Consider the following 24,501-nt stretch of genomic DNA (forward strand, 5'->3'; position numbering starts at 1 on the left):
TCTAAAACACAAACCAAACAAACGAACAACCAAAACACCAACCCCCCCAAAAAAAACAAAACAAAATAAAATAACAAACGCCCCCAAAAAAAGGAAAGAAAAAAAGTAGTACCCAGAGACACAGGAGGAGAAAATATGCCATGATGAATTTGAATTGGAAGATAAAACATTGGAAGGTTATGTCATAGGATCACTCCTGACCCTCAGAGTGTCCATTCCCCGGGGATAGGAGCTTGCCTGTCTCCTCCCTGTGACAGCAGTACCAGGGACGGTGCCTAAGGTCGAAGACGCATGCGGAACTGTTTGTGAGAAAGTGAACAAATGAGTGAATGAATCATGAGCCAGTACGAGGTTTGAGGCCCAGAAGTGGAGTGAACAGGCCTATAGAGGAAGGTTGTTCTCCGAGTGAGAAAGGGAGCATGTGGTGTCTTTGGAGGGGCAGAGGTAAGGCAGAGGCAGCGAGCCTGCTTAGGTGAGTACTGCAGTGTCTCTTGGTATTTCATGACATTGTTAGGAGGTAAAAGAAATGTGTGTTCATTCCTAAAGAAGACCAAAGAAAAGATTCCTATATGTCCAACCCGGCCAAATAAATGAATTTGTTAGAGGTGCTGACAGGAACATGGGTGACTCGTGTGCAGTGGTACTATGCGAAGTTGTGTTGTTGTTTCCTTCTGTTGCGGGGACAAAACACTCCAAGAGGAACCTGGAGAGGGAAGGATGTATTAGGCTGACACTTCCAAGTGACAGTCCATCACTGAGTCAAGACAGGAACCTAAAGTAGAAACTGTGGAGGAATGCTGCTTGCTGGCTCATGCTGAGCTAGCTTTCTTATACATCCCAGGATCTCCTGCCTAGGCATAGTGCCACCCACTATCCAGAGACTGTCCTTTGTCCCTCAGGACAAATATCTTTCCCCTCTTACCCTTGTTCCCTCCCCCTTCTCCCTCATCCTCAATCTCCTGTCTTTGTCTCTTATTCCCTGCTCGTTGTCTCTCTTGGGCAAATAAATCTTTGAGCTGAGAACTCGGTCTTGGGATGTCTTGTGCCAATACTGGTCCCTTCAGTATTGAGACCTAACATATTATGAGTCATCCAGAGGAAGCGGAAGGCTGTGGGCTCACATTGGAGAGACGCCATAAACTCAACAGTGCAAAGCAGGCCGAAAGTGAGAGGGTGGTAATTTATTTCAGAAGGGCCAGAATTTTTAGAGCCCCAAGTACTCTGGTGACTTAAGATTTTATAAGTGTGTGTGTGTGTGTGTGTGTGTGTGTGTGTGTGTGTGTTCCAGCTTTCGCAGAGTCTAGAACCACCTGCTCAAGAAAACAAACTTTTGACTGGAGGAGGTTCTGCTCTGTATCGCTGATTGCTAAAGGACCAGCTCAGAAGAGGGAAATCTGCCACTTTTTAGTGGCCTGGCCCTCCATAGACTCCCACTTGGCACCACCTCGGACTCGGATTTGTTCTGAACAGGCATGCGCCGGCTCGTTGGTTCCTGTGTGGGCGGGGCTTCTTAAGAGCATCTGTGCTTGTCAGTTACAGTCCCTCAATCTTAGTCCCGCCCAGTCTGCGCAGCGTCAGTCCTCCTGTGGGTTCATCAGGGTGGGCACTGCGTCCTTAAATCGGCCCAATTGGTTTGCCCCTCTAGAACCTAACTTCCCCAGCCAGTGTCTGTAATTGTAAGTCAGCCCCTCACTGGATGCTTTCTGCAAATCTTCCCTGAATACCCAAGAGAAAGCTTGGTTGAGGAGCCTGGAGCCCTAGGAAACGGAGACCAGGAAGTAGAATTGGAGAAGAAATTGAGGGAAGGGACAAGAAGTTGCTGTTGAGGCTGGCAAGACTCTCACTAAGAGTGCTTACAACTCTAGCTGAGAATTGGAGTTCAGTTCCCAAGTCAAGTGGCTCGAAACTGCCCATAACTGCAGTTCCAGAGGATCCAATGCCTTCTTCTGGTCTCCGCCGGCATCCAAAGACAAACAGGGGTATCAGGAGGTCAAGGCCAGCCAGGACTACAAGGGGGCTTCTCGGTCAGTCTGGAGCACACATTGACCACATATTGAGACTACAAACAAAAGAGAGCCACAAGAGCGGCTCCCAGTGTACAGGTGAGGAAAATACGAGCGTGGCAGGACTGGCCTGAAGTCAGGAGCCAGTCCTGAACGTTTCCACCCTTGATTTGAGCTTTGTAAGCCAAGCATGTAATCTAAGCATTGGGAAATGGGCACGGGAGGATCAGAGGTTAAGTTCCCGCCCAGTTATATAGTTTGAGAGTAGCCTGCACTACATGAGAGCCTGTCTCAAAAAGTCAAAAATAAGGGCTAGAGAAATGGCTCATGGGTATGAGTAAGTACTGCTCTTGCAGATCACCTGAGACAGATTTCCAATGCCCAGTGTCAGAGGGCTCACTACCATCTGTAACTCTAGCTCCAGAGATCCGACACCCTCTTCAGGACTTCACACACACACACACACACACACACACACACACACACACACACACGCAGTTCAACTCATAACCCAAAGGAGATTAGAAAATATTTTACCTTTTTTACCCTATTTTCTTTATTTTGAATGTAGGTGTGTGTGGAGGGTGCCTATGTGTGTACATGTGTGTGAGGGTTAGAGAACAATCCTGGGTGTTTCAGTTGCTGTTCTACTGCTGTGAAGAGACCCCAGAACCAAGCATTTTCCTGGTGAAGGTGAACACACGGTCGCCATGGTGGGAAGCAGACAGACATGGCAATGGGGCTGTAGCTGAGAGCTTCACATCCTGGTCCACAGGAAGCAAGCAGGGGGTGGGGGAAACAAAAAGAGGAGGAGAGAGACAGACAGACAGACACTGGCTCTGGTGTGGGCTTTTGAAACCTCAAAGTGCCCCACCCCACCAATGACACACCTCCTCCAACAAGGCCACACACCCTAGTCTTTCCAAACATTCCCACTAACTGAGAACCCCGAATTCAGATATATGAGCCTATGGACGCCATTCTTATTCAGAAAGCTACCACAGGTGCATCCCCAGGAACGCTGTCATCTCCTTTGAGACAGGGTCTCTCACTGGTCTGGAGCTCATCAATCAGGCCAGACTGGCTGGTAATTTTATATAATAAGGCAAATCATCTGAACTTACTGCTTCATGGAAAGACACCCCCTTTAACACTCTTCCTGGGATTATTTTCTTTAGCATGAAAACTAGGTTTTAAAAAAATACTCCTGAATCTGGCAATGGTCACTCATGCCTATAAACCAAGTATTCAGGAAACTGAAGCAGAAGGATTGCTAATAGTCTGAAGCCAACCTGAGCTACATAGTAAGTTCTAGGCTAGCCTGCACTACAATTTGAGGCTGTTTCAAAACAGACAGACCTTGGAATTTTATTAGCTAAAACTATATGCAGCAAGCAGGCGTTTGAAGCTCAGTTGTGATAGGAAGGGAGGGGTGAGTAGAGGTTTTTGTTTGCTGACAATAATCTTTAAAAATTGTTTTATTTATGTGTGTTTGTGCATGTGTGAGTCTGTGTGTGCTATGTTTGTGGGTCAGAAGAGGAGTTGGATGCCCAGAGCTGGTGTTACAGGTGGTTGTGGGTCACCTGACATGGGCGCTTGAACTGAGCTCAGGTCCTCTTGAAGAACAGGAAGCACTCTTAATTATGGAGTCGTCTACTCTGTCCTGCTGATAATAATTGTACTTCTGGTTGGCTCTGTGTTGTACAGCCATCTCTAGATGCCAGGGAAGTAGACATATTTTTAGGAGAACTTTTAGAGATTTTCTCTTCAAGCTTCAGATGTGACTGCCTAAGCAAACCTGAAATAATGAGGAGGAAGCCAGGGTGGGTATCATTTATGTAATGTTAAAGGTCTGCCTGAGACAATTCCCTAGAAGTGATGCCAGAGAGAGGTGTTCCCATGAGCCTGGGGTTCAGGCTGTGCAGATTCTAGAAGGATGTCACATTGGACTGGACTGGGAATTAGGTAGCATGCCTGTAATCCCAGCTCTTGGGAGGCTCTACAGGAGGATAGTAAGGCCAGGGTAGCCTGGGGTACATAGTAAGGTTCTATTGTAAAAATGAAAGTTGGGTTTGGTGGCATATGTATCTAATTCCAGCCCTCTGGAGGCAAGGGCAGGAAGCTCTCTGTGAGTTTCAGGCTATCCAGGGTTACATAGTGAGACCCTTCTCAGAAGAAGAAAAATGGGAGGCTGGAGAGATGGATCAGTGGTTAAGAACAGATGACTCTGGTTCCCAGCATCTATATGGTGGCTCACATCCAACTCTAGTTCCAGGGATCTAGTGCCCTCTTCTGGCCACTACGGGCACCAGAAGCAATACATTTACACACATGCAGGCAAAACACTCATACACATAAAATGAATATAAATCTTTTAAAGAATAAAAAAAATAGAACTGGGGGTGTACCAAGTTGGTAGAGTGTTTGCCTAGCAGGCACAAAACCCTGGGTTCGACCCCCAACAATGCATAAACTGGGCAAGGTGGTGAACATCTGTAATCATAGCACTCAGGAGGTGGAAGCAGAACCATCAAGAGTTCAAGCCCAGAGGCTGAAGACTTACTCTATGATAGAGTACTTGTCTAGCATGTGCAATGCCCTGATTGGAAAGAGAGGTCCTCATGCCTGTAATCTCAGCATTTGGGAGGGTTTGGGCTAACCTGAGCTACACTGTGAGTTCCCAGACAGTCTGAGCTGCATAATAAGACATTGTCTCAAAAGAAGAGGAGGAAAGGGAAAATGGGAAGAAGAAAGGTTGTTTAAGGCCAGAAAAAGCAGCAAAACAAACAGTAACATAAACACAGAAGAAGGATCTGAAGGTGGCAGAGGGCAGCAGCAGAGGAAGCGTACAGAAACAGCAATGTGTAGGGTATGGAGAACAGCATGCTTTCTACTCTGTCTTGGAAAGAACAGGAGAGGTTGATGGAAATAGTGCAGCCATGAGGCAGAGTCACAGAGAGCCTTGAATGCAGAAGAGCAGAGTTTAACTGGTTTCTTATACATATTTCTTACTTTTTAGCTGTGTGTGTACTCACATGCACATGGATGAGCCAGAGGTAGATGGTGAGGGTCTTCTTTGATTGCTGTTCTAGTTTTATGTCTTTTGCTATGATAAACTGTTCTAATAAAAGCAGTGTAGAGGAGGAAAGGGTTTATTTGGCTTGTAATTTCAGGTTTCAGTCCATTTCAGGGTAGTGAAGACGAGGCCTGAAATGGCCAGTCACATCACACCCACTGTCAAGAGCAGAGAGAATCAAGTGCTCTTATGCTACCTGCTTCCCTAGGTTGTTCACATTTGGCTAGCGTTCTTATACAGCCCAGGACTACCTGCTTAAGGAACCATGCCACTCACAGTGGGTTGGGTCTTCCCACATCAGCCAACAGTGAAGATAACCCCCTACAGACATTCCCACAGGCCGACTTGATCTAGAAGGTTCCCAGTTGAGGCTCTCCCCTTAAGTGCTTTCGGGTCATGGCAAGTTGACAATTATAACTACCAGCACAATCGATTTCTACCATTTATTTTTTGAGACAGGATCTCACTATGTAGCACAGGTGGCCTTGAACTCAGAGGTCTTCCTGCCTCTGCCTCCCAAGTGCTATGATTAAAGATCTATACCACCATGCCTGACTCTGTTTTTTGAGACAAGATCTCTCATTGAACCTGTAGCTCTAATTTCTCTGGACTACCAGGCCAGCAAGTTCCATGGGTCCTTCTGTCTCTGAGCACTGAGCGCTCTCTCTCTCTCTCTCTCTCTCTCTCTCTCTCTCTCTCTCTCTCTCTCTCTCTCTCTCTCTCCTGTACCTAGCTTTTCCTCTGGGTACTGGGTGTTCAAATGCAGGTCTAATGCTTTCATAGCAATCACTTTTCTAACTGAGCTATCGCCCCAGCTCTACATCTCTCTCTCTTACATCTGCGCCCTTTTCTCCGTATCCAGTTCATACTCCATTATCTTCTCCTTCAGTGTAGACCCAAAGTGACCTTCATAACAACCATACTTGGTCCCCAACAGTTTTAAACCTTTCCATAAACTTTGAGACTACCTTGTGGACTAGAGAGAATCCAATCTTCCAGATCTCAAAGGAGGAAGAAGAAAGGAAAGATAATTAGAAAAAAAAGAAGGCAAATATGTTAGGCTCACAGAGAGTCATGGTAAGGATGCCTGTCCTCCAATCTCCCAGCATCTGTTGCCAGGAGTAACCCAGTTCACAAGGTAAAGAGATCTTAAATGTGATTGAGGAGACAAAAGGCCCCAATAAGTAGTGATGTTATTTCTGCCCTCACTACCTGCCTCTTTAGCTACCTTTGTTCTCACCCGTCCCAAATCACGCTCTACAGGACATTCATTCTGAAGCAAGAGTCAGCAGCAGGAGCTATACTGTACTCTCATCCCTGAGATGCTGTGGGGGCTCTCGGCCCTGCCTCTGTTGTATTTGGGTAAGTAGCACAGACTTTGAAACCATCACCTGGGCCAATGGAAAAGGAAGGGGAAGGAATAATTGTTTGCTATGAGCTAGAGCTAAATTATAGTCCACATTGTCATTACAGAGGACCATGACTCTGTAGCTGTATAACTTCCCCCAGAAGACTATTTTTTATTCACTGCAGATAAAGAGGGGAAATACACCAGAGAAATGATTCATTAGAGTCCAGCTGGGGGAACCAATGGCTTTATTGGGATTGCTTACAGGAGACAGGTGACTTGGAGTCAAGCTGCATCACTAAAAAGCATGCCTGTCCCCAGCCTTCAAGCATGAATGGCTGATCACAAAAGCTTCATTCCTAGATCTGTCTTCACAACTTGGAGGCAGCTCCACTGAAGAGTCTCCTCTCTCCCAGAAATCCTTTACTGTTTATATAACCTGATGGAAGGGCCTCATAAATCCTGAAAGTGTAATGACCCTCCTAAGCCCTCCTCCTTCCTCCAGGAGGGAATTTTTTCATCTGGAGGAAGCAGCAAGAACTACAGAAGTAGTTTTTCTTTAATTCCTACATCACCACAACATTGGTCATCTTGAACCTACTTTTTCAGTAGCTCAGGAATGATGCAGGGTGGTGAGGTCACAAAATATAGTCCATACTAACAAGGACAATGACAAAAACAGAAGCTGGATTAAGTGGCACTGACTGAAAGAATTCTTTTGCAGTGGGCAGTGGTTAGTGCAGAGACTAGTCAAAGTGTGGAGAATAAGAGACTGTGAATGCTGGGCTGTGGTTGTGTGTGCCCTTAATCCCAGCACTTGGGAGGCAAAGGCAGGAGGAGCTCTGTGAGTTAGCGGCCAGCCTGGTCTACAGAGAGAGTTCAGGATAGCCAGGGCTACACAGAGAAACTTTATGAGAGAGAGAGAGAGAGAGAGAGAGAGAGAGAGAGAGAGAGAGAGAGAGAGAGAGAGAGAAGATCCTGGAGCTGGAGGGATGGTTTAGCAGTTAAGAGCATGGTCTTGCAGGGGATGTGGATTCAGTTCCCAGCACCCATGTCAGGTGGCTCACAACCACTCATGACTCCAGCTCCAGGATACTGGACACTTCTGGTCACAGTGGGCACCTAAACACATGTGCATATATCCACACAGAGACACATACATACATGTAATTAAAAATAATAAATCTTGAAAAAAGTAACTTTTTATTAAAAAGAGGGAGACTAAGTGTTCTGCTGGAGAGGGGACTACTATATCAACCTTCCATCCCTGGCCCCAAAGTTCAGTGAACTTGTGGAAGAAGGGGTAGAAAGAATGTAAGAGAGAGGATTGAGAAGAGTGCCAAGAAATGCTGTCTTCTAGACATGACTTTGGCTGTTGCATTCATGAACTCATAGCATGTGTAGTTACCTGCACAAGAAAGACCAAGCCAGTTAAAAATTTCAGCATGGATGGTAGAGAAGCTACTGAAGTCACGTCTCTAACTGAGGAACTACTGACAGGTGATGGCTACTGGAGGAGTCTCTTTTCTTTGAGAGATGGCTACTGGTAGGCTGCCCATGCTGCACTCAATATCTCCACCCCATGCGGATATGGGCAGCAAGAACTGGACTCAGTGGTTTAAAATAAATATACAGACAGACTTGAAGTTGGAAGGAGGTATTGGGAATGTCCTGGAGGGGATCTTGAGCAGGGGCATGGGATGGATAAGGTCAAGCTAAATTGTATACACGTATGAAATTTTTTACAGAATAAATAAAAATAGTATTTTTTTAAAAAAGAATTTAATGGAATTGGGCCTGAAGATGTGGCTCTGTTGGTAAGATGTTTGTCTAGCATGCTCAAAGCCCCAGGTTTGGTTCCCTGAATCTCATAAAGCTGTGTATGGTGGTATATGCCACTATCTCAGTACCTGAGGAGTGACTATATAGTCACTTTGAGGCCAATCTAGGCTAGAGGTTTTGTCTAGAAAAAATACTTCAATGATAAAAGTATCCCTATTTGCAGACGATATGATAGTATACATAAGTGACCCCAAAAATTCTACTAGGGAACTTCTACAGCTGATAAACACCTTCAGTGAAGTGGCTAGATACAAGATTAACTGAAAAAAATCAGTAGCCCTCCTATATAAAAACGAAAAATGAGCAGAGAAAGAAGTCAGAGAAACAACACTCTTTACAGTGGCCACACATAATATAAAATATCTTAGTGTAACTCTAACCAAGCAAGTGAAAGACTTATATGACAAGAACTTCAAGTCTTTGAAGAAAGAAATTGGAGACGATATCAAAAGATGGAATGATCTCCCATGCTCTTGGATAGGTAGGATCAATATAGTAAAAAAATGGCCATCTTGCCAAAAGCAATCTACATATTTAATGCAATTCCCATCAAAATTCCAACAGTTCTTTACAGGTCTTGAAAGAGCAATATCAACTTCATGTGGAAAAACAAAAAACTCAGGATAGCTAAAATAATCCTGACCAATAAAAGAACTTCTGGAGGTATCACCATCCCTGATTTCAAGCTATACTACAGAGCAATAGTAGTAAAAACTGCATGGTATTGGTGTAAAAACAGACAGGCAGACCAACACAATAGAATCAAAGACCCAGAAGTAAATCCACACACCTATGGACCCTTGATTTTTGACAAATAAGCCACAATTATACAATGGAGAAAAGAAAGCATCTTCAACAAATGGTGCTGGTCTAAATGGATGTCTGCATGTAGAAGAATGCAAATAGATTCGTATCTACCACCCTGCACAAAATTCAAGTCCAAGTGGATCAAAGACCTCATAAATCTAAATACACTGAACCTGATAGTAGAGAAACTGGGATAGCCTTCAACGCATTGGCACAGGAAACAATTTCCTGAACAGAACACCAATAGTGCTGACATTAAGGTTGAAAATTAATAAATAGGACCTCATGAAAATGAAAAGCTTCTGTAAGGCAATGGACACCATCAAAAGGATAAAAAAAGCAGCCTACAAAATGGGAAAAGATCTTCATCAATCCCACATCTGTCAGAGGGCTAACATCTAATATATATAAACAACTCAAGAAACTAGACATCAACAAACCAAATAATCCAATTAAAAAATGGGGTAAAGATCTAAACAGAGAATTCTCAATGGAGGAATCTCAGTTGGCTGAGAAGTACTTAAAGAAATGTTCAATATCCTTAGCCATCAGGGAAATACAAATCAAAACTACTTTGAAATTCCATCTTACATCTGTCTGAATGGCTAAGATCAATAACACAAGTGACAACTCATGCTGATGAAGATGTGGAGCGAGGGGAACACTCCTGCATTGCTGGTGGGAGTGCAAACTTGTACAGACACTATGGAAATCAATATGACAGTTCCTTAGAAAATTGGGAATCAATCTACCTCAAGATCCAGCTATATCACTCCTGGGCATGTACCCAAAGGATGCTCCACCATACCACAAGGACACTTGCTCAACAATGTTCATAGAAGCTATATTTGTAATAGCCAGAAACTGGAAACAACCTAGATGTCCTTAAACCAAAAAGTGGATAAAGAAAATGTGGTACTTTTACACAGTGGAATATGACTCAGCTGTTAAAAACGAGGACACCAGGAAATGTGCAAGAAAATGTATGGAACTAGAAAAGATCATCTAAATGAGGTAACCCAAGCTCAGAAAGACAAACATGGTATTTGCTCACTTATAAGTGGATATTAACAATAAAGTAAAAGATAACTATACTACAATCCACAGTCCCAAAGAAGCTAAGTAACAAGAGGTCTCAAGGGGGAATGCTTGGATCTCCCTAGCAAGAGGAAATAGAATAGATTTCAGGGGTGCACTGGGGGTAGGGGAGATGGGAACAGAAGGGATCGAGTGAGGGGAAGATGGAGGGAGAGAGTACTAGGAGAGACAAGTGGAATCTGGAGGCATCTCTGGGATGACCTAGAAACCTAGTGCAATGGAAACTCCCAGAAATCTGAGGGTAATTCTAGGTAAGACTCCTAGCAGTGGAGTATATAGAGCTTGAACCGACCATCTCCTGTAATCAGGTAAGACTTCCGGTGGAGGGACTGGCATACCAACCCAGCTACAAAACTTTTCCTACAATTAGTCCTGCCTACAAGATGTGCTGGGGTAAAGGTGGTGCAGAAATTGTGGAAGTGGCCAACCAATGACTGAGACCCATGCCATGAGAGAGAGCTCGCCCCTGACACTGCCTTGAGGGCCAGGACCCAGAGGCTGAATAACACAGAGACCTAGGATAGAACCAAACATGACTGACAACAAAATGTCAACGAAATGATTTCTATTGATATTCTGTTAAACTCAAAGATTGGTGCCTAGTCCAATTGCCATCAGAGAGACTTCACCCAGCAACTGATGGAAACAGATTCGGACACCCACAGCCAAACATTAGGCCGAGCTTAGGGAATCCTATGGAAGTGAGCAGGGAGGATTGTAGAAGCCAGAGGGGTCAAGGACACCACAAGAAAACCCACAGAACCAACTAACCTGGCCTCATAGGAGCTCACAGAGACTGAAGTGCCAACCAGGGAGCCCGCATGGGACTGACCTAAGCCCTCTCTATATGTGTGACAGTTGTGTAGCTTGGTCTTCTTGTGGGATGCCTAACAGTGAGAACAGGAACTGACTCTGACCCTGTCACCTGCTTTGGGGCCCTTTCCTCCCACCAGGTTGCCTTGTCACCCTTCATAGGAGAGGAGGTGCCTAGTGTTACTGCAACTTGATATGCCATGTTTGGTTGATATCCATGGGAAGCCTACTTTTTTCTAAAGAAAAACAGAGGAGGAGTTGATGTGGTGAAGGGGAGGAGGAGAGGTGAGGGAGGGGCTGGGAAGAGAGGAGGGAGGGGAAACTGTGGTCCGGATGTAAAACAAAAAACAAAACAAAACAAAAAAAATTTTAAAAAGAAAAAAGAAAAGACTTCAATGGAAACCATTATGTTTATGGTGATGACCAATTATATCAAATAGATTAAGGTCAGTGAGGGGAAGCGGTGGTGGAGAAGTAGCCAGAGGACTAAGTGCAAGCACCCAACCGTCCTCTCCTAGGGAAGCTGTCTAGACAGCACATTTCTCTCCACATCAGTGCGTGGTGAATCACGGAACTGAAGTTTAGCTTCCCAACTCAGAAGCCCATCAAACCTTGAGTGCAAGGCTGTCCCTGGGAGGCTGGTCGTGCAGTCGTGAGAGGCCTTAGCATCCAGTACTTGCAGAGATCAAGATCATGCTTACTGTATCAGCAGCGCTACAGGCTCTGCCGCAGGACTCGGGTGAATTCCCCGCCCCCAAGCTCACACATACACAGAGCTTCATTAGGAGTGGCGGACATCACAGATAGCACGGTGGACGCCTGAAGGGACTTTTCTGCCCTATAGGCTGGGGAAGGGATGAGTTCCACCAGAAGTTACAAGACAGGAAGACAATGGGTAAAAGTGAAGTTATAATTCAGACCAGGGGAGGGCTCCAGAATTCATGATATGAGTTCAGTATCTGGAACCCACATGGTGGAAGGAGAGAACTGACTTCTGCTAGTAGGCCTCTGACCTTCATAAAATGCGATGAAAAAGTAACATTTTAATTTAAAGTTGGCCTGGGTATCAGAGAGGGCTGGGTTTGCAGCTTCCAAGGGCCCCAGGCCACAGCTGGTTATATACAGTCTTTCGGTTGCTGTGGTAAAACCCTGGCCAAAAACACCTTGGGGAAGGAAGGGTTTATAGACACTTATAGTCTATAGTCTATTGTTAGGGAACCCAAGGAAGCAACCTGGAGGCTGGAGCTGAAGCAGAGACCATGAAAAAGTACTGCTTACTGGCTTCCTCTCCATGGCTTGCTCAGTTTCTTTTGCAATCCAGTCCAACCTTCTTAGGGATGGCACGATGTCTACATTGTGCTAGACCCTCCCATGTGAATCAGAAATCAAGAAAAGACCCCCACAGACCTGCCCAGAGGCCAGTTTGATGGAGGCAATTCCTCAATTGAGATTCCCTCTTTCCACAAATGTCTAGGCTTATGTTGAGTTAACAAAAACTATAACACATATCAGCTGTCTGACCAGAGGAAATTTCAGGCAAGTGTGACCTGATCTGGGGGACACTGGCAGCTAGAGAGACTGTAATTGAGCAATGCTACATATTCTTAAGACTCCACTGTAAATCACATGACTCTTAGACTATCTGATGTGACCTATGGTGCATATTAATAAAGACTTACCAAGAAGGACTTTCCAGAAATGGGCAAATGCCAAGCCTGTCCTGAGTGACATGACCCTCTAATTGACAGGCAGAACTCTGAAAACTTGAGGTTGGACTGGCTTCCATCTTAGATCTCTCCCCCACAGGGTTACTTGCTCCAGTTTTGGTTGATATCAAGACAACAGTGGTGGCAGACAGTCTATGCAGTCCAGTCCCTTGTGTGTTTGAGTTTTCCAAGGCATCTCCCGGAAATCCCATGACTGTGGGCTACAGGCTTGATGAAAACATCAGCTTCCATGTAGATATCAGCCAGCCCAGAGCCCCCACAGGTGATTTCTCCACAGAAGAGGTGGAAGACTGCATCCTGCTGAGCCGTGACATGCTCAGAAGGGAGAACATGACCTACGTGCTCTATGTAGGTCTGGAAGATCAGAAAGGCACTGTCCTGAGAGAGGACGTTGGACTCTCCATATCAGGTGATGTTCAGGCTTGTGCACTAAATGGTTTAGGAAGTAGGAAATCCAGACAGAGTGCTGGTGATCAGGTGGCTGTTACTTCATCAGGCACTGGATTTTATATAACCTGAGGTGTTCACACACACACACACACACACACAGAGAGAGAGAGAGAGAGAGAGAGAGAGAGAGAGAGAGAGAGAGAGAGAGAGAGAGAGAGAGAGAGAGAGAGAACAAAGAAGAAAAAGCAAAAAAAGGCTGGAGAGATGGCTCACTGGTTAAGGGCACTGGCTGCTCTTCCAAAGGTCCTGAGTTCAATTCCCAGCAACCACATGGTGGCTCACAGCCATCTGTAATGAGATCTGGCACCCTCTTCTGGCCATCAGGCATACATGCAGACAGAACACTGTATACATAATAAATAAATTAATGGAAAAAAAAAGAAAAAAAAAGTTGGGGACCAGTGAGACAGGTCAATGGATAAAGGCACTTGCCACCAGGCTTGAAGACCTGAGTTCCATCTCTGGGACCCATGCGGTAGAACTAACTCCTGCAAGATATCTTCTGACCTCCACACGAATGCCTGACCACATATAAATTAACTAATGTAAAAATTACAAAACCTTAAGTGTAATTGATTTCCAAAGTAATATAATGCTTTAAGTACAGTTGGCATCTCTCTAAATAGAAATTTCAAAGACAGGGCAGGCGTAGTGGCTTGTGCGTGTAACCTTAGCACTTGAGAGCTGAGGTAATAAAAATGCAAGGAGCTTGAGGTCAGTCTGGGCTACAGAGGGAGTTCCAGGCTTACCCACATAAAGCCAGGCATGGTAACACACATCTGTAATCTCATCATTCCTGTGGTAGGAGGGGAAGCAGAGGCAGCAGGATCCTGGGAAGTGGAGGGACAGCTAGCCTGGCATTCACAGCAGAGAACAAGAGATGAAAGTCAAGGACTGACATCTGAAATTTTCCTATAAGCTTCACACATATACCTTGGCACACTTGTGTCTGAATTCACTTGTATGAACATGTACATGCACATGTACATAGAAAGGTTTTTAATTTGAAAAGAGGAGGGAAATGGTCATAGAGCAGTTTGGGGAGGGGCAGAGCTCAAGTTGAGAGGCAGGTGAGAGGGAGGCTGAGTAGCATCTCACAGGGGGATGTCTAGTCTGAGGATATGAGGAGCCACAGGCACTGTAGATCAGGAAACTCATTCGCCATGAGTTTGTGTCCAGATGTCAGGGCGTGAGATGACCCAGAGGGTAAAGATGCTTCCCACCAAGGCTAACAAGCCTAGTTCAACCCTTGCAACCCAAATTCTAGAAGGAGAACCAGCTCCCACAAATTGTCCTTGAACCTCCATGTTCAGTCCATCATGTGCATGCACACACACACACACACACACACACACACACACACACACACGACACACACACACTGGATAAATGAATACATTTATTCTTAAAGTTTTATTATATTCATTTACACATGCACACACCCGTGTGTGTGTGTGTGTGTGTGTGTGCGCGCGCGCGCGCGCGCGCGCGTGCGCGCGCGCACGTGTGTTGTGTTTTTTTTGTCTTTTTGGGTTTGGTTTGTTTGTTTGTCAATTTGACACAAGCTATTGTCATCTGGGAAGAAGTAACTTCAGTTGAGGAATGCCTCCATCAGATTGGGCTGTAGGCAAGTCTGTAAGGCATTCTCTTGATTAATAATTGGAATGAATGGCTCAGCCCACTGTGGGTCACATCACTCCAAGACAAGTGGACCTGGATTGTATAAAAATGTAGACTAAGCAAGCCAATAAGCAGAGTTCTTCCATGGTTTCTGCTTCAGGTCCTTCTTCCAGGTTCCTGCCTGGAGTTCCTGTCATGACTTCCTTCAATGATGGAGTGTGACATGGAAGTGTCAGATGAAATAAACCTTTTCCTTTCCTTTCCAAATTGCTTTTGGTCATGTCTTTATCAGAGCGATAGAAAACAAACCAATACAGTGTAAGTGCATATGTGCGTGCCACTGTGTGTATGTGGAAGTCACAAAGGTGAGAGTCTGTTCTTTCTTCCTTAGTTTAAGTTCTAGGATGAACTCAGGTTGGAGCCTGTGGCAACTGCCTTCATCTGCTTAGCCATATTTCCAGCCCCAAATAATGTAATTTTAATCCTTCTAAAAATCTAGACTTTGCCAGGCAGTGGTGGCCCATGCCTTTAATCCCAGCACTCAGGAGGCAGAGGCAGGCGGATCTCTGTGAGTTCGAGGCCAGCCTGGGCTACCAAGTGAGTTCCAGGAAAGGCGCAAAGCTACACAGAGAAACCCTGTATCGGAAAAAAAAAAAATCTAGACTTTGGGATCAAGGGTTTCCACCTTACTAAGCTCCTTCATCTTGTTCATCTGATGGGGTGTGCTGGGCTGGGCTTCCTGATAGAGAGCAGAAATTGACAAAAAACAAACAAACAAACAAACAAAGAACAAAGCAAAGCACCATATGAAAATGGCAATCCTGGGTTCTGTGAGGCTGTTAGGAAAAGTTTGAGGGGTCCAAACAGAAGTACTGTACAGTGACCTGCTCCTAAAGCATGAATCTAAGTGTATCATATTTTTCTTTCCTCTAGACCTGACCCAAAAGCCAGAGCTTCACATCCCAGAATACAGTGTGCCTAGAGAGCCTATGACTTTGACCTGTATTATCCAAGACACCTGCCAAGAGCCCAAAGCCCTTTTTCTCTCCTGGAAGGGACCTGCCGTGTCTTCCAGCATGCGTGTCTCCATCAATCCATCTTCAGAGCTGCCCATTGCCCCGAAGCCTGAGGACCAGGACACTACCCTCAGATGCTACTTAAATCTATCCCTAGATAACCTGACCAGCAGGAAAGCGGTCAAGCTACAACTGGTCTGTGAGTGCTGGTGGGCACTGTCCGGGTCTAGTGTGGGTAATGGTGGGTTCCAGAGAAAGAGCTGGGTCCTGGAGAGAAGCAGTCATATGTTGACCCTCTGGGGCTGAGAAATCACAGGTAAGAGTGAAGTCCAAGTTTGGTACAGATGATGAGAAAAGGTGAAAGAGAACCTCTCTGAGTCTCAATACCACTCTCGGGCTTCTGGAAAGCCTCTGAAGCTCTTTAGGAATCACAAAGAAGAAGTTTGGGGGATGCAGAGATGGCTTAAAAGGCTGAGAGAGCTCATTGCTTGTATTAGTTACTTCTCTGTTGCTGTGATAAAATACCACGATCAAGGAAACTTACAGAAGAAAGAGTTTGTGTATTATGGTTCCAGAGGGATGGAGTCACCGCGGCAGGGAGGCTGGGCAGCGAGCAGAGGAAGCAGAGTGCAAACAGAAAATGACCCAAGATTTTTAACTCTCAAAGCCCACCTCCAGTGACATACTTCCTCTACCAAGGCCTTACCTCCTAAGCCTCCTCAGACAGCACCACCAACTGGGGACCAAGTATTCAAATACCTGAGCCTCTGTGACACATTCTCATTCAAACCACCACACTACCCCTGCAGAGGAACTGAGTTCAGTTCCCCCAGCAATTGTGTTGGGCAGCCCAAATTACCAGTAACTCTAGCTCTAGGGGGATCCAGTGCCCTCTTCTGGTGTCTCTGGGCACTGCACTCAATGCACATACATAGACACACATATGCACATAATTATAAATAAATTTGGGCTTGGGAGGAAGTGAAGAAAAGCATGGATGTCCCTCTGAACCCTGCCCCTTCTCCACAGCACCTGCTAGGCTGCTCAGCTACTCCTGTTTGCTGAAGAGGACACTAGCATGTAGTTGCTCCTTCCATGGGATCCCCACACCTTTTGTGCAGTGGTGGATTGGAGGAACCCCTGTGAGTGTGAATAGCAGAGATTCCATCCTGCACATGACCTCCACCACACTGGAACCCTGGACCAACAGCACCATTCACCTCATGTGGGAACCAGAAATCATTAGGAGACTTCGTTGTGAGGGGAAAAATCAATATGGAGTCCATGCTTCCAGAATCTTCCTGATACCAGGTGAGTGGACAGAGGTCTGGTGACTAAGCTGGAAGGCCAGCACTTGAGGACCAGGATGAGAACAAACACAGAGCAGAAGGAAGAGAGTTATGGTTAGAAAGCCTCAGGCAACCATACTCTCTTCCCTTTCATTTCAGATAAAAGCTCCATTGCCAGTGTCTTCCTGAGAGGGCTAATCCAGGGCATTGTGTATGGGACCATAGCATCTTCTTTATTCTTCTTCTTCCTTGTTGTACTAATGTGAGTATCAGAGTCATCACCAAGCCCATCCCACAGCCCAGCACATTGACCTATTATTTCATTTTTAAAAATCACATTTATTATTTCATTTGAGTGTGTGTGTGTGTGTGTGTGTGTGTGTGTGTGTGTGTGTGTGCAAATGCATGTGCCATGCATGCATGGTGTGTGAGTGGAGGTCAAAGGATAACTTCTAGGAGTTGGTTATTTCATTTCACCACATAGGACAGTCTTGGTTTGCAGGCCCCTTTATCCACAGAGCCATCTCACTGACCCTTCATTGACTTATGATGTTCATTTTCTTCCAGTTTTGTTTCTGTTGAAATGGACTCATCATTAAGTTCCAGCCTTCTTTATTTGCATTTAGGGCTATACATTTCCCTTTAAGCATAAATTTAACTGCATCTCACAGATGTGGCTATGAACTATGTTATTATCACTTGAGTGAAACAGTTCCAATTCCAATATGATTTTTGACCTATTAGAAATGTCAATGCTTTCTAGTAAATCCCCCATACACTGTTTCAGTACTGAGGGTTGAATATAAGTCTTTGAACATGATAGACAATTGTTCTACCATTGAGTCATGCCCACGTCCCTCTGGGAGGGGAGATTCTAGGTAGGTACTGTACCACTGAGCTACATTCCCAGCTCTCTTTATACTTTTATTTTAAGACATAGCCTTAATACAGTGGTCTTGGACTTTCTCACCTTCATAGTAGCTGGTATACAGGCCTGTACCACAGGACCAACTGATCCTCTTTCTAGCTTAAATTAAATAGGATCATAAAATATACTATGCATAATACCAATTTATTTTCTTTGCAGCAAATTTTTGCTTATTTTTAGTAAACATTCTACATGGGCTTAAATGAAATGTGCATTTCACACCTGTGAATGCAGTCATGATACACACTTCCTGTAAGTCAAGTTCATTTGTGATGGGTCTGAAACTGGCTAGTGAAAAGTGCTTGCTTCCACCCTGACGATCTGATCCCCCAGGCTTAGTGGTGGAAGGAGAGAATCAGCTCCTGCAAGTTGTCTTTGGACCACCAGACAACCCCCACACACAGTAAATAAAGAAAATGTAATTTTATGAAGTTCATTGTGTTGCCAAGGTCTCCTCCAACTCAGCCATCTGAAGCCAACCCTAGCCAATGCTTCTGATCTTCAGAGCATGGCTCTCTTCAGCTTCTGCCAGGTCTCTGGAAGTGCTTTCCAAGCCATTTTCTGTTGTTTTTGTAAAAGGATGGTTTTCAGACAGGAAATGAAAATTTGGATCTCACTCTCTCAATTCACATAGGAGCCAAAAAAAAAAAAAAAAAAAAAAAAAAAAGCTGTTCATCTGCAAAGAGATAGAGACTGATGGACATCTTTAGAAATCTGGCTCCAGCTGTTGGGGTGAGAGGAGGTGTATGATAGGACAGAGTCCATAGGTAGCTGTGAAGTGTTCCAACAGGCCCTTGCTGTTGCTAGAGCAAGAGAAGCAGGTGACTACTTATGTAATCTGTGGTATGTTCACTGAATAGAATAGTATAGAGCCACCAAAAAGACTGAGTTCCTTGTTTTTTGATGTACCAAAAATGTTAAGAGAAGGGAATATATATATATATATATATATATGTATGTATATGAGTGTATATATATGTGTGTATATATGTATATATATGTATATGTATGTATATATATATATATATATATATATATATATATATAGAGAGAGAGAGAGAGAGAGAGAGAGAGAGAGAGAGATTGCAGGGTTGCAAGAGAAGCAGAGAGAAGGCACTTTATCCTGGAGTTGATGGGAAACCCCAGGAGAACTGTGACCAAGAGAGAAACAGCAGTTTCTAAGGCCTGGAAAGTGATAGCCTAGAAGGTAAGTAGAGGCTGTGGAGACAGTCCAAACCAAGAGAGTACGTTTGACTTATGGATGAGTGGGCTGGTCACAGAACCAGCATGTGGAGACAACCTGGTCTTCTGGCAGCAGCCCAGGGTTCATTTCAGGAATGGTGGTGATGGTAAAGAGCAGGGGTGTCCAGCCCTGAGGTCGGGGTAGAGACTGAATGTGGTACTCACCACAGGGTTCCATTGTTTTAGAATGAAGATGCTTAACTGGTGGGGGGAAATTCAAGCTTGCAAGAACAGAGAGGAGAAACCAGTTTCAGGAGGAGCCAAAACAGTTGAAATCTGAAGCTGTGCATGGATGGCCTGGGCTGGAGGTAAGTGCCAGTCAGCCTGAGCTGTGTGCTTGGCTTGCAGAGGGATGCAAACCAGGCCCTCCCAGCCCTCCTGGGCACAACCACTGGAGGTCGGGGCACACGCTCTTTAGGAACAACTATTACAGCCTCACCCTGGCACTCCAGCTCTGCGTCAACTTGACCAGCATGGAAGGGCAGGTCTTAACTGGATGTGGGTCTGGATTTGTTCATTATTCACAACGAGGTCCCATGGAACAGCAGCGCCCTGCAGTGACCATGGCAAGGACCCTACAGCCTCAGCCCCAGCATTGACCCACAATGGAGACCTTTCAGACACCAGCAGATGGTGCCCGTTGAGAACAGTAAATTCCAGTGTAAATGCTTTGTAAGTCAGCTGGGATCACCATGAGAAAGTGGCCCAGGATGGGTACCTTCAAACCACAAGTTTTTTTTCCTTAATTCTGGGAAGCTGAAGATCAAGATGGAGGTGTCCAGATGCCTGGCCTCTCATGGGCCGGCTCTCCTTCGGTCTCCTTTGCATCCTCACAGGATCTTCTCTGGGTCCCTCCCCCTCCTCCTTTTCCTCTGACATTTTGGTCTGTTTGTTTGGAATGTAGGGCCTTACTCATTCTGATACCAGACAAGAGCTCCATTGCAGAGCCACGCCCCAGCCCCTCACTTTGGGGTTCTAGAAAAACACTCTACTGCATTCCTGTATCCCTGTCTTCTCTTACATTTTTTTAAGACAGGGTCTCACTAAGTCACCCAGGGTGACCTTGAACTCTGAGATCCCCCTGCTTCAGCCACCTAGTAGGTAGGATGACAGTTGTTCCCTGCCACTTCGACCCTAATTTCTTGTCATAGTCCATATTGGGTCTAATCCACCCCGTGAACTCATCTTAATCGATTGCTTGATTGCCTCTGCAAAGTCTCGTCTGAAAATAGGATTGTATTCTGGCGGGCCTGGAGTTTAGCGTAGAGCGTAGGAGGGGGGAGGGGGCTGTGGCTCAGCTGGTGGACATGCCTGCCCAGGGTGCTTGATGCTCTGGGTTGAGCCCCAGCACCACACAACTGAGGTGTGGTTCCCACCACGGTCATTTCAGCACTCGGAAGACAGAGGCGGAAGGATCAGGAGGCCAGCTTGGGCTACATGAGATCCTGTTTCGATTAATCAATCAATCAATAAATGGCAAAAAGTAAGAAATTTTTTTTAAGATTCCAAGGAAATCATTCTTTTTTTAAAATTTAATTAATTTTATTAACTTATCTTCCATCCCAATCATAGTTTCCCCTTCCTCCTCCCTCCCTTCAGCCTCCCCTTCAATCTGCTCCTCCTCTGTTTCTGTTCAGAAAGGCAGGCCTCCCGTAGATATCAGCAAAGCATGGGTATCAAGTTGCGGTAAGGGAATAAGCACCTCCCCTTGTATTTAGGCTGAGCAAGGAGACCCAGTAGGAGGAATAGCTTCCCTAGAGCCAGCCAAAGCATTAGGGAAGCCCCTGCTCCCATTGTTAGGAGCCCCACAAAAAAAATAGATCAAGCTGCACAACTGTCACACATATAGAGAGGGCTTAGGTCAGTCCCATGCAGGCTTCCTGGTTGGCACTTCAGTCTCTGTGAGCTCCTATGAGCCCAGGTTAGTTGACTCCATGGGTTTTGTTGTTGTTGTTGTTGTTTGTTTTTGTTTTTTTTCTGCTGTCCTCAACCCCTCTACAAATTCTTCTTCAGCAGGATTTCCTAAGCTTCGGCCTAATGTTTGTCTGTGGGTCTCTGCATCTGTTTCCACCAGTTACTGGATGAAGGCTCTATGATGACTATTGGGGTATCACCAATGTGATCAGAGGAGGCGGCCAGTTGAGGCTATATACCCACTATTGCTAGGAGTCTTAGCTGGGGTCATCCTTGTAGATTCATGGGAGTTTCCCTTGCACCTGACTCCGAAAAGCCTCCTCCCCCACTTTTCCAGTCATCTTCCCAGTACTCTCCCCATCCACCCCCCAACCAGATCCCTCAAATTCCCATCCCCACCTGCCCCAAGTCCACCTAGGAGATCTCTTCTATTTCCCCTTCCCAGGGAGATCCATGTGTCCCCACCTTGGGCCCTCCTTGTTACCTCGCCTGTGGATTATAGCACGGTTATCCTTTCAAAAAGTAAGACTTTTGAGAGCAACACCTTTACCCATGGCCAAGGATTAAAGGAGCCAGCCTGCAGGAGTGGGACACTCAGAACAGGAACTGGACCTTCCAATACCAAGGAAAGGCAGGCTCTGTTTCTTCTATACCCCAGGGCCATGGAGAGAGAAAGAAGAGGGTCCATAAGGGAACTGCAGATGGATGATGGCATGTGCCAGATACCTCTGGCCCCAACAGACCTGCAGAGGAGCAAGGTGCTGTCTCCACCTCAGACTCCAGAGCCAGATACCTATAGCCCAGCTCTCACTCTAGCTAGGCAAACCTGCCCCTCTCCAGGCCTCCGCCTTCTTCTTCCCCCTCTTTTCCCTCCCTTCTTCTCCCCCATATCTCACAGCCCTCCTTTTTCCCCTTCTCATTTTTTCTTCCTCTTCCTCTTCCTTTCCTCTCCTCCTCTCTCTCTTCTGTTCCTCCCCTCCTCCTCCTCTTCTAACCTCCGGGTAGTTGCACCCCAGATGAGTGGCCTGGTCCTTGCTTATGGCTCAGGGGCAGTAGCAGGGGAGGGAGGGGCTTAGCTACACCAGAAAGTTGTGAGGAAAGGGTTGACCAGAAGTTCAAGTAAGGGAAGTGTGAGGTTCAGACTGCTCTAGCATTTGGGGCAAGCAGAGACATCAGGAATGAGTCAACCAGCTACCTTTCCTGTGTGTGGTGAGACTTCTTAAAAAGATAACACTTAGGGATACAATACCACATTGCTGGCTACAGTTATCCTGCTGTGGACGGGCTCTCTGAACCCTACTTGCTCTTTATATCTGTTTTTTCATGCCCTTTGCCCCACACACCCACATCCCCCCACCCCACCCACATCATAATCATACTTTGCTGTATTTCTGTTACTTCACATTACTTTGGTTGTTTTGTAGGGTCCATGGATTTTGGGTATATATGGACCTCTTTTCAGCCACCCCACCTCTCTTTGAGACAGGGTTTCATGTAGGCCAGGCTGGCCTCCAACTGCATATGTAGCCAAGGATGACCTTACACTTTTTATTTCCCTGCTTTCACCTGCCCTGTGCAGGGATTGCAAGCAGGCATCCCTGTGCCTGGTTTATTGGTGCTGAGATGGATGCCAGGGCTTCATGTGTGCCAGGCAAGCACTCGACTGACTGAGCCACATGCCCAGCCTTCTTTTGCCATTTCTCACTCTTCCCTCCCTTCCTCCTCCTTCCCTCATTTATCAAATATTTCTCCATGGACCCAGGTGATACTCTGCACTGACTGGTGTGAGGACACATGGTCACAATAGTCTGGTGACCATCCAGACCAAGACACAAATTTATCCTGTAGGGGTGAAGAAAGGTTAAATATCCCATAGATGAAGATAATTTTGTCCCCATCTAGGCTTGGCCACCTCAGGCTCTTCTGAATTGCCTCGGTGGTTGGTCCTGGAGAGGAGATGACAGAATGTACCGGAAGGAGAGAGTCAGGCAGACAGCTGTGTGCCGTCGTCTATTCCTACGGATGAAGGGAGCCAGTGAGACTGTGGTCTGAGACCTGCTCAGTCCAGCAACCCCCAGGACTTGGTGGGCTCAGCATACCCACTTACAGAGCAGGAAACCGAGGCATGCATGGTTAAGGAGTCGCTAGGAGGTGGGGCAAAGAAGATAACTCTGTTCCTCCTTGCAGAGTCCCTCCAGGGTCCTTCTGCTGCCCACAGCAAAGCAGAACTAGTCAAACACTGTGGCTTTGTTTTTGTAATGTGTGCAATAAAGGGTGATGTCTCAGTCACTTTTCAATCGCAGTTATAAAATATCAAGGCAACTTATAGAAGGAAGAGTTTATTTGGGGCTCACAGTTCCAGAGGGTTAGAGTTTATGACTATCATAGTGGGGTGTATGACAGCAGGTAGGCAGGCAGGCATGGCATTGGAGCTGTAGGGAGCTCACATCTTACCCACAAGCATGAGGCCAAGAGAGTGAGTGCACACTAACTGGGAATGTCCTAGGCTTTTGAAACCTCAAAACCCACCCCCAGTGATACACCCCCTCCAACACAGCCATACCTACTAACCCTTCCCAAATATTTCACCAACTGAGGCCCAAACATTCAAGTATGTGAGCCAGTGGGGGCCATTCTCATTCAAACCACCCAAGCATGGCTTCACAGAGTCAGGAGGCAAAATCCAAGTACTATGACAGGGTGAGCTTCCATAATCCAAAATATGAAATCCATCAGAACCTGAAACATTTTATTTTGAGAAAGGATCTCATGTAGCCCAGGCTAGCCTTGAACTTGATATGTAGCCAAGGATGACCTTGAACCCATGATCCCTCCTTCACTTCTCCAGTGGGCAACACCACACCAAAATGAATAAAATGTTATTAAAAATTAAAAGCTTCAGAATTTAGAGTGATTTGAACTTCAGTTCTCCAGATTAGGATGTTGAACCAAAATTAAACTCTTGCTTCCTAAGTTGCCCATGCCAGGCATTTTGTCACAGCAATGAGAACAGTATTTAATAAACAGCAAGCCTGCAATACTTCAAGGAACAGGAAATGGTCCACTGTAGTGCCCAGTGGGTGGAGAACTGACCTGTGTGTCATGTACCCTTCCTGTCCCATGCCATCCTGTCACATCCTGGCTTTACAACTCATTCACCTGCCTACATTAAGAATCCATTAAGGATGGGGCTGCAGATCAACAGTAAACTGTCTGCCTAGGCTCCCCAAGTGAAGAGCTCGGGTGTGGCTCAGTGGTAGAGCCCCTGCCTAGAATCCCCAGTGAGGGGATGAAGGCATGCTCTACGGTACAGCCTCTGCTAGAGTGC

The 24,501-nt window shown here is 45.8% G+C and overlaps 1 protein-coding gene across 4 annotated transcripts; it reads left to right on the forward strand.

The window, feature by feature from the left end:
• Positions 1-1,512: 1,512 nt before the first annotated feature.
• LOC102906944 (sialic acid-binding Ig-like lectin 10) lies at positions 1,513-23,909 on the forward strand. Of its 4 annotated transcripts, none has more exons than XM_042273699.2 (8): positions 1,544-2,102; positions 6,343-6,441; positions 12,794-13,123; positions 15,718-15,999; positions 16,830-17,111; positions 17,249-17,351; positions 19,446-19,567; positions 23,076-23,909. In XM_042273699.2, the coding sequence occupies exons 2-7, from the start codon at positions 6,402-6,404 to the stop codon at positions 19,537-19,539; spliced, it is 1,131 nt and encodes a 376-aa protein (XP_042129633.1). In that variant the 5' UTR covers positions 1,544-2,102; positions 6,343-6,401; the 3' UTR covers positions 19,540-19,567; positions 23,076-23,909. The 4 variants fall into 4 exon arrangements, with proteins under 4 accessions (XP_042129630.1, XP_042129633.1, XP_015860391.1 ...); XM_016004905.3 differs by lacking the exon at positions 23,076-23,909 and adding an exon at positions 20,650-20,753; XM_042273696.2 differs by lacking the exon at positions 23,076-23,909 and having other exon boundaries at positions 1,513-2,102; positions 19,446-20,753.
• The last annotated feature ends 592 nt before the right edge of the window (positions 23,910-24,501 follow it).

Source organism: Peromyscus maniculatus, chromosome 1 (genome assembly GCF_049852395.1).
Source record: "Peromyscus maniculatus bairdii isolate BWxNUB_F1_BW_parent chromosome 1, HU_Pman_BW_mat_3.1, whole genome shotgun sequence".
NCBI lineage: Eukaryota > Metazoa > Chordata > Mammalia > Rodentia > Cricetidae > Peromyscus > Peromyscus maniculatus.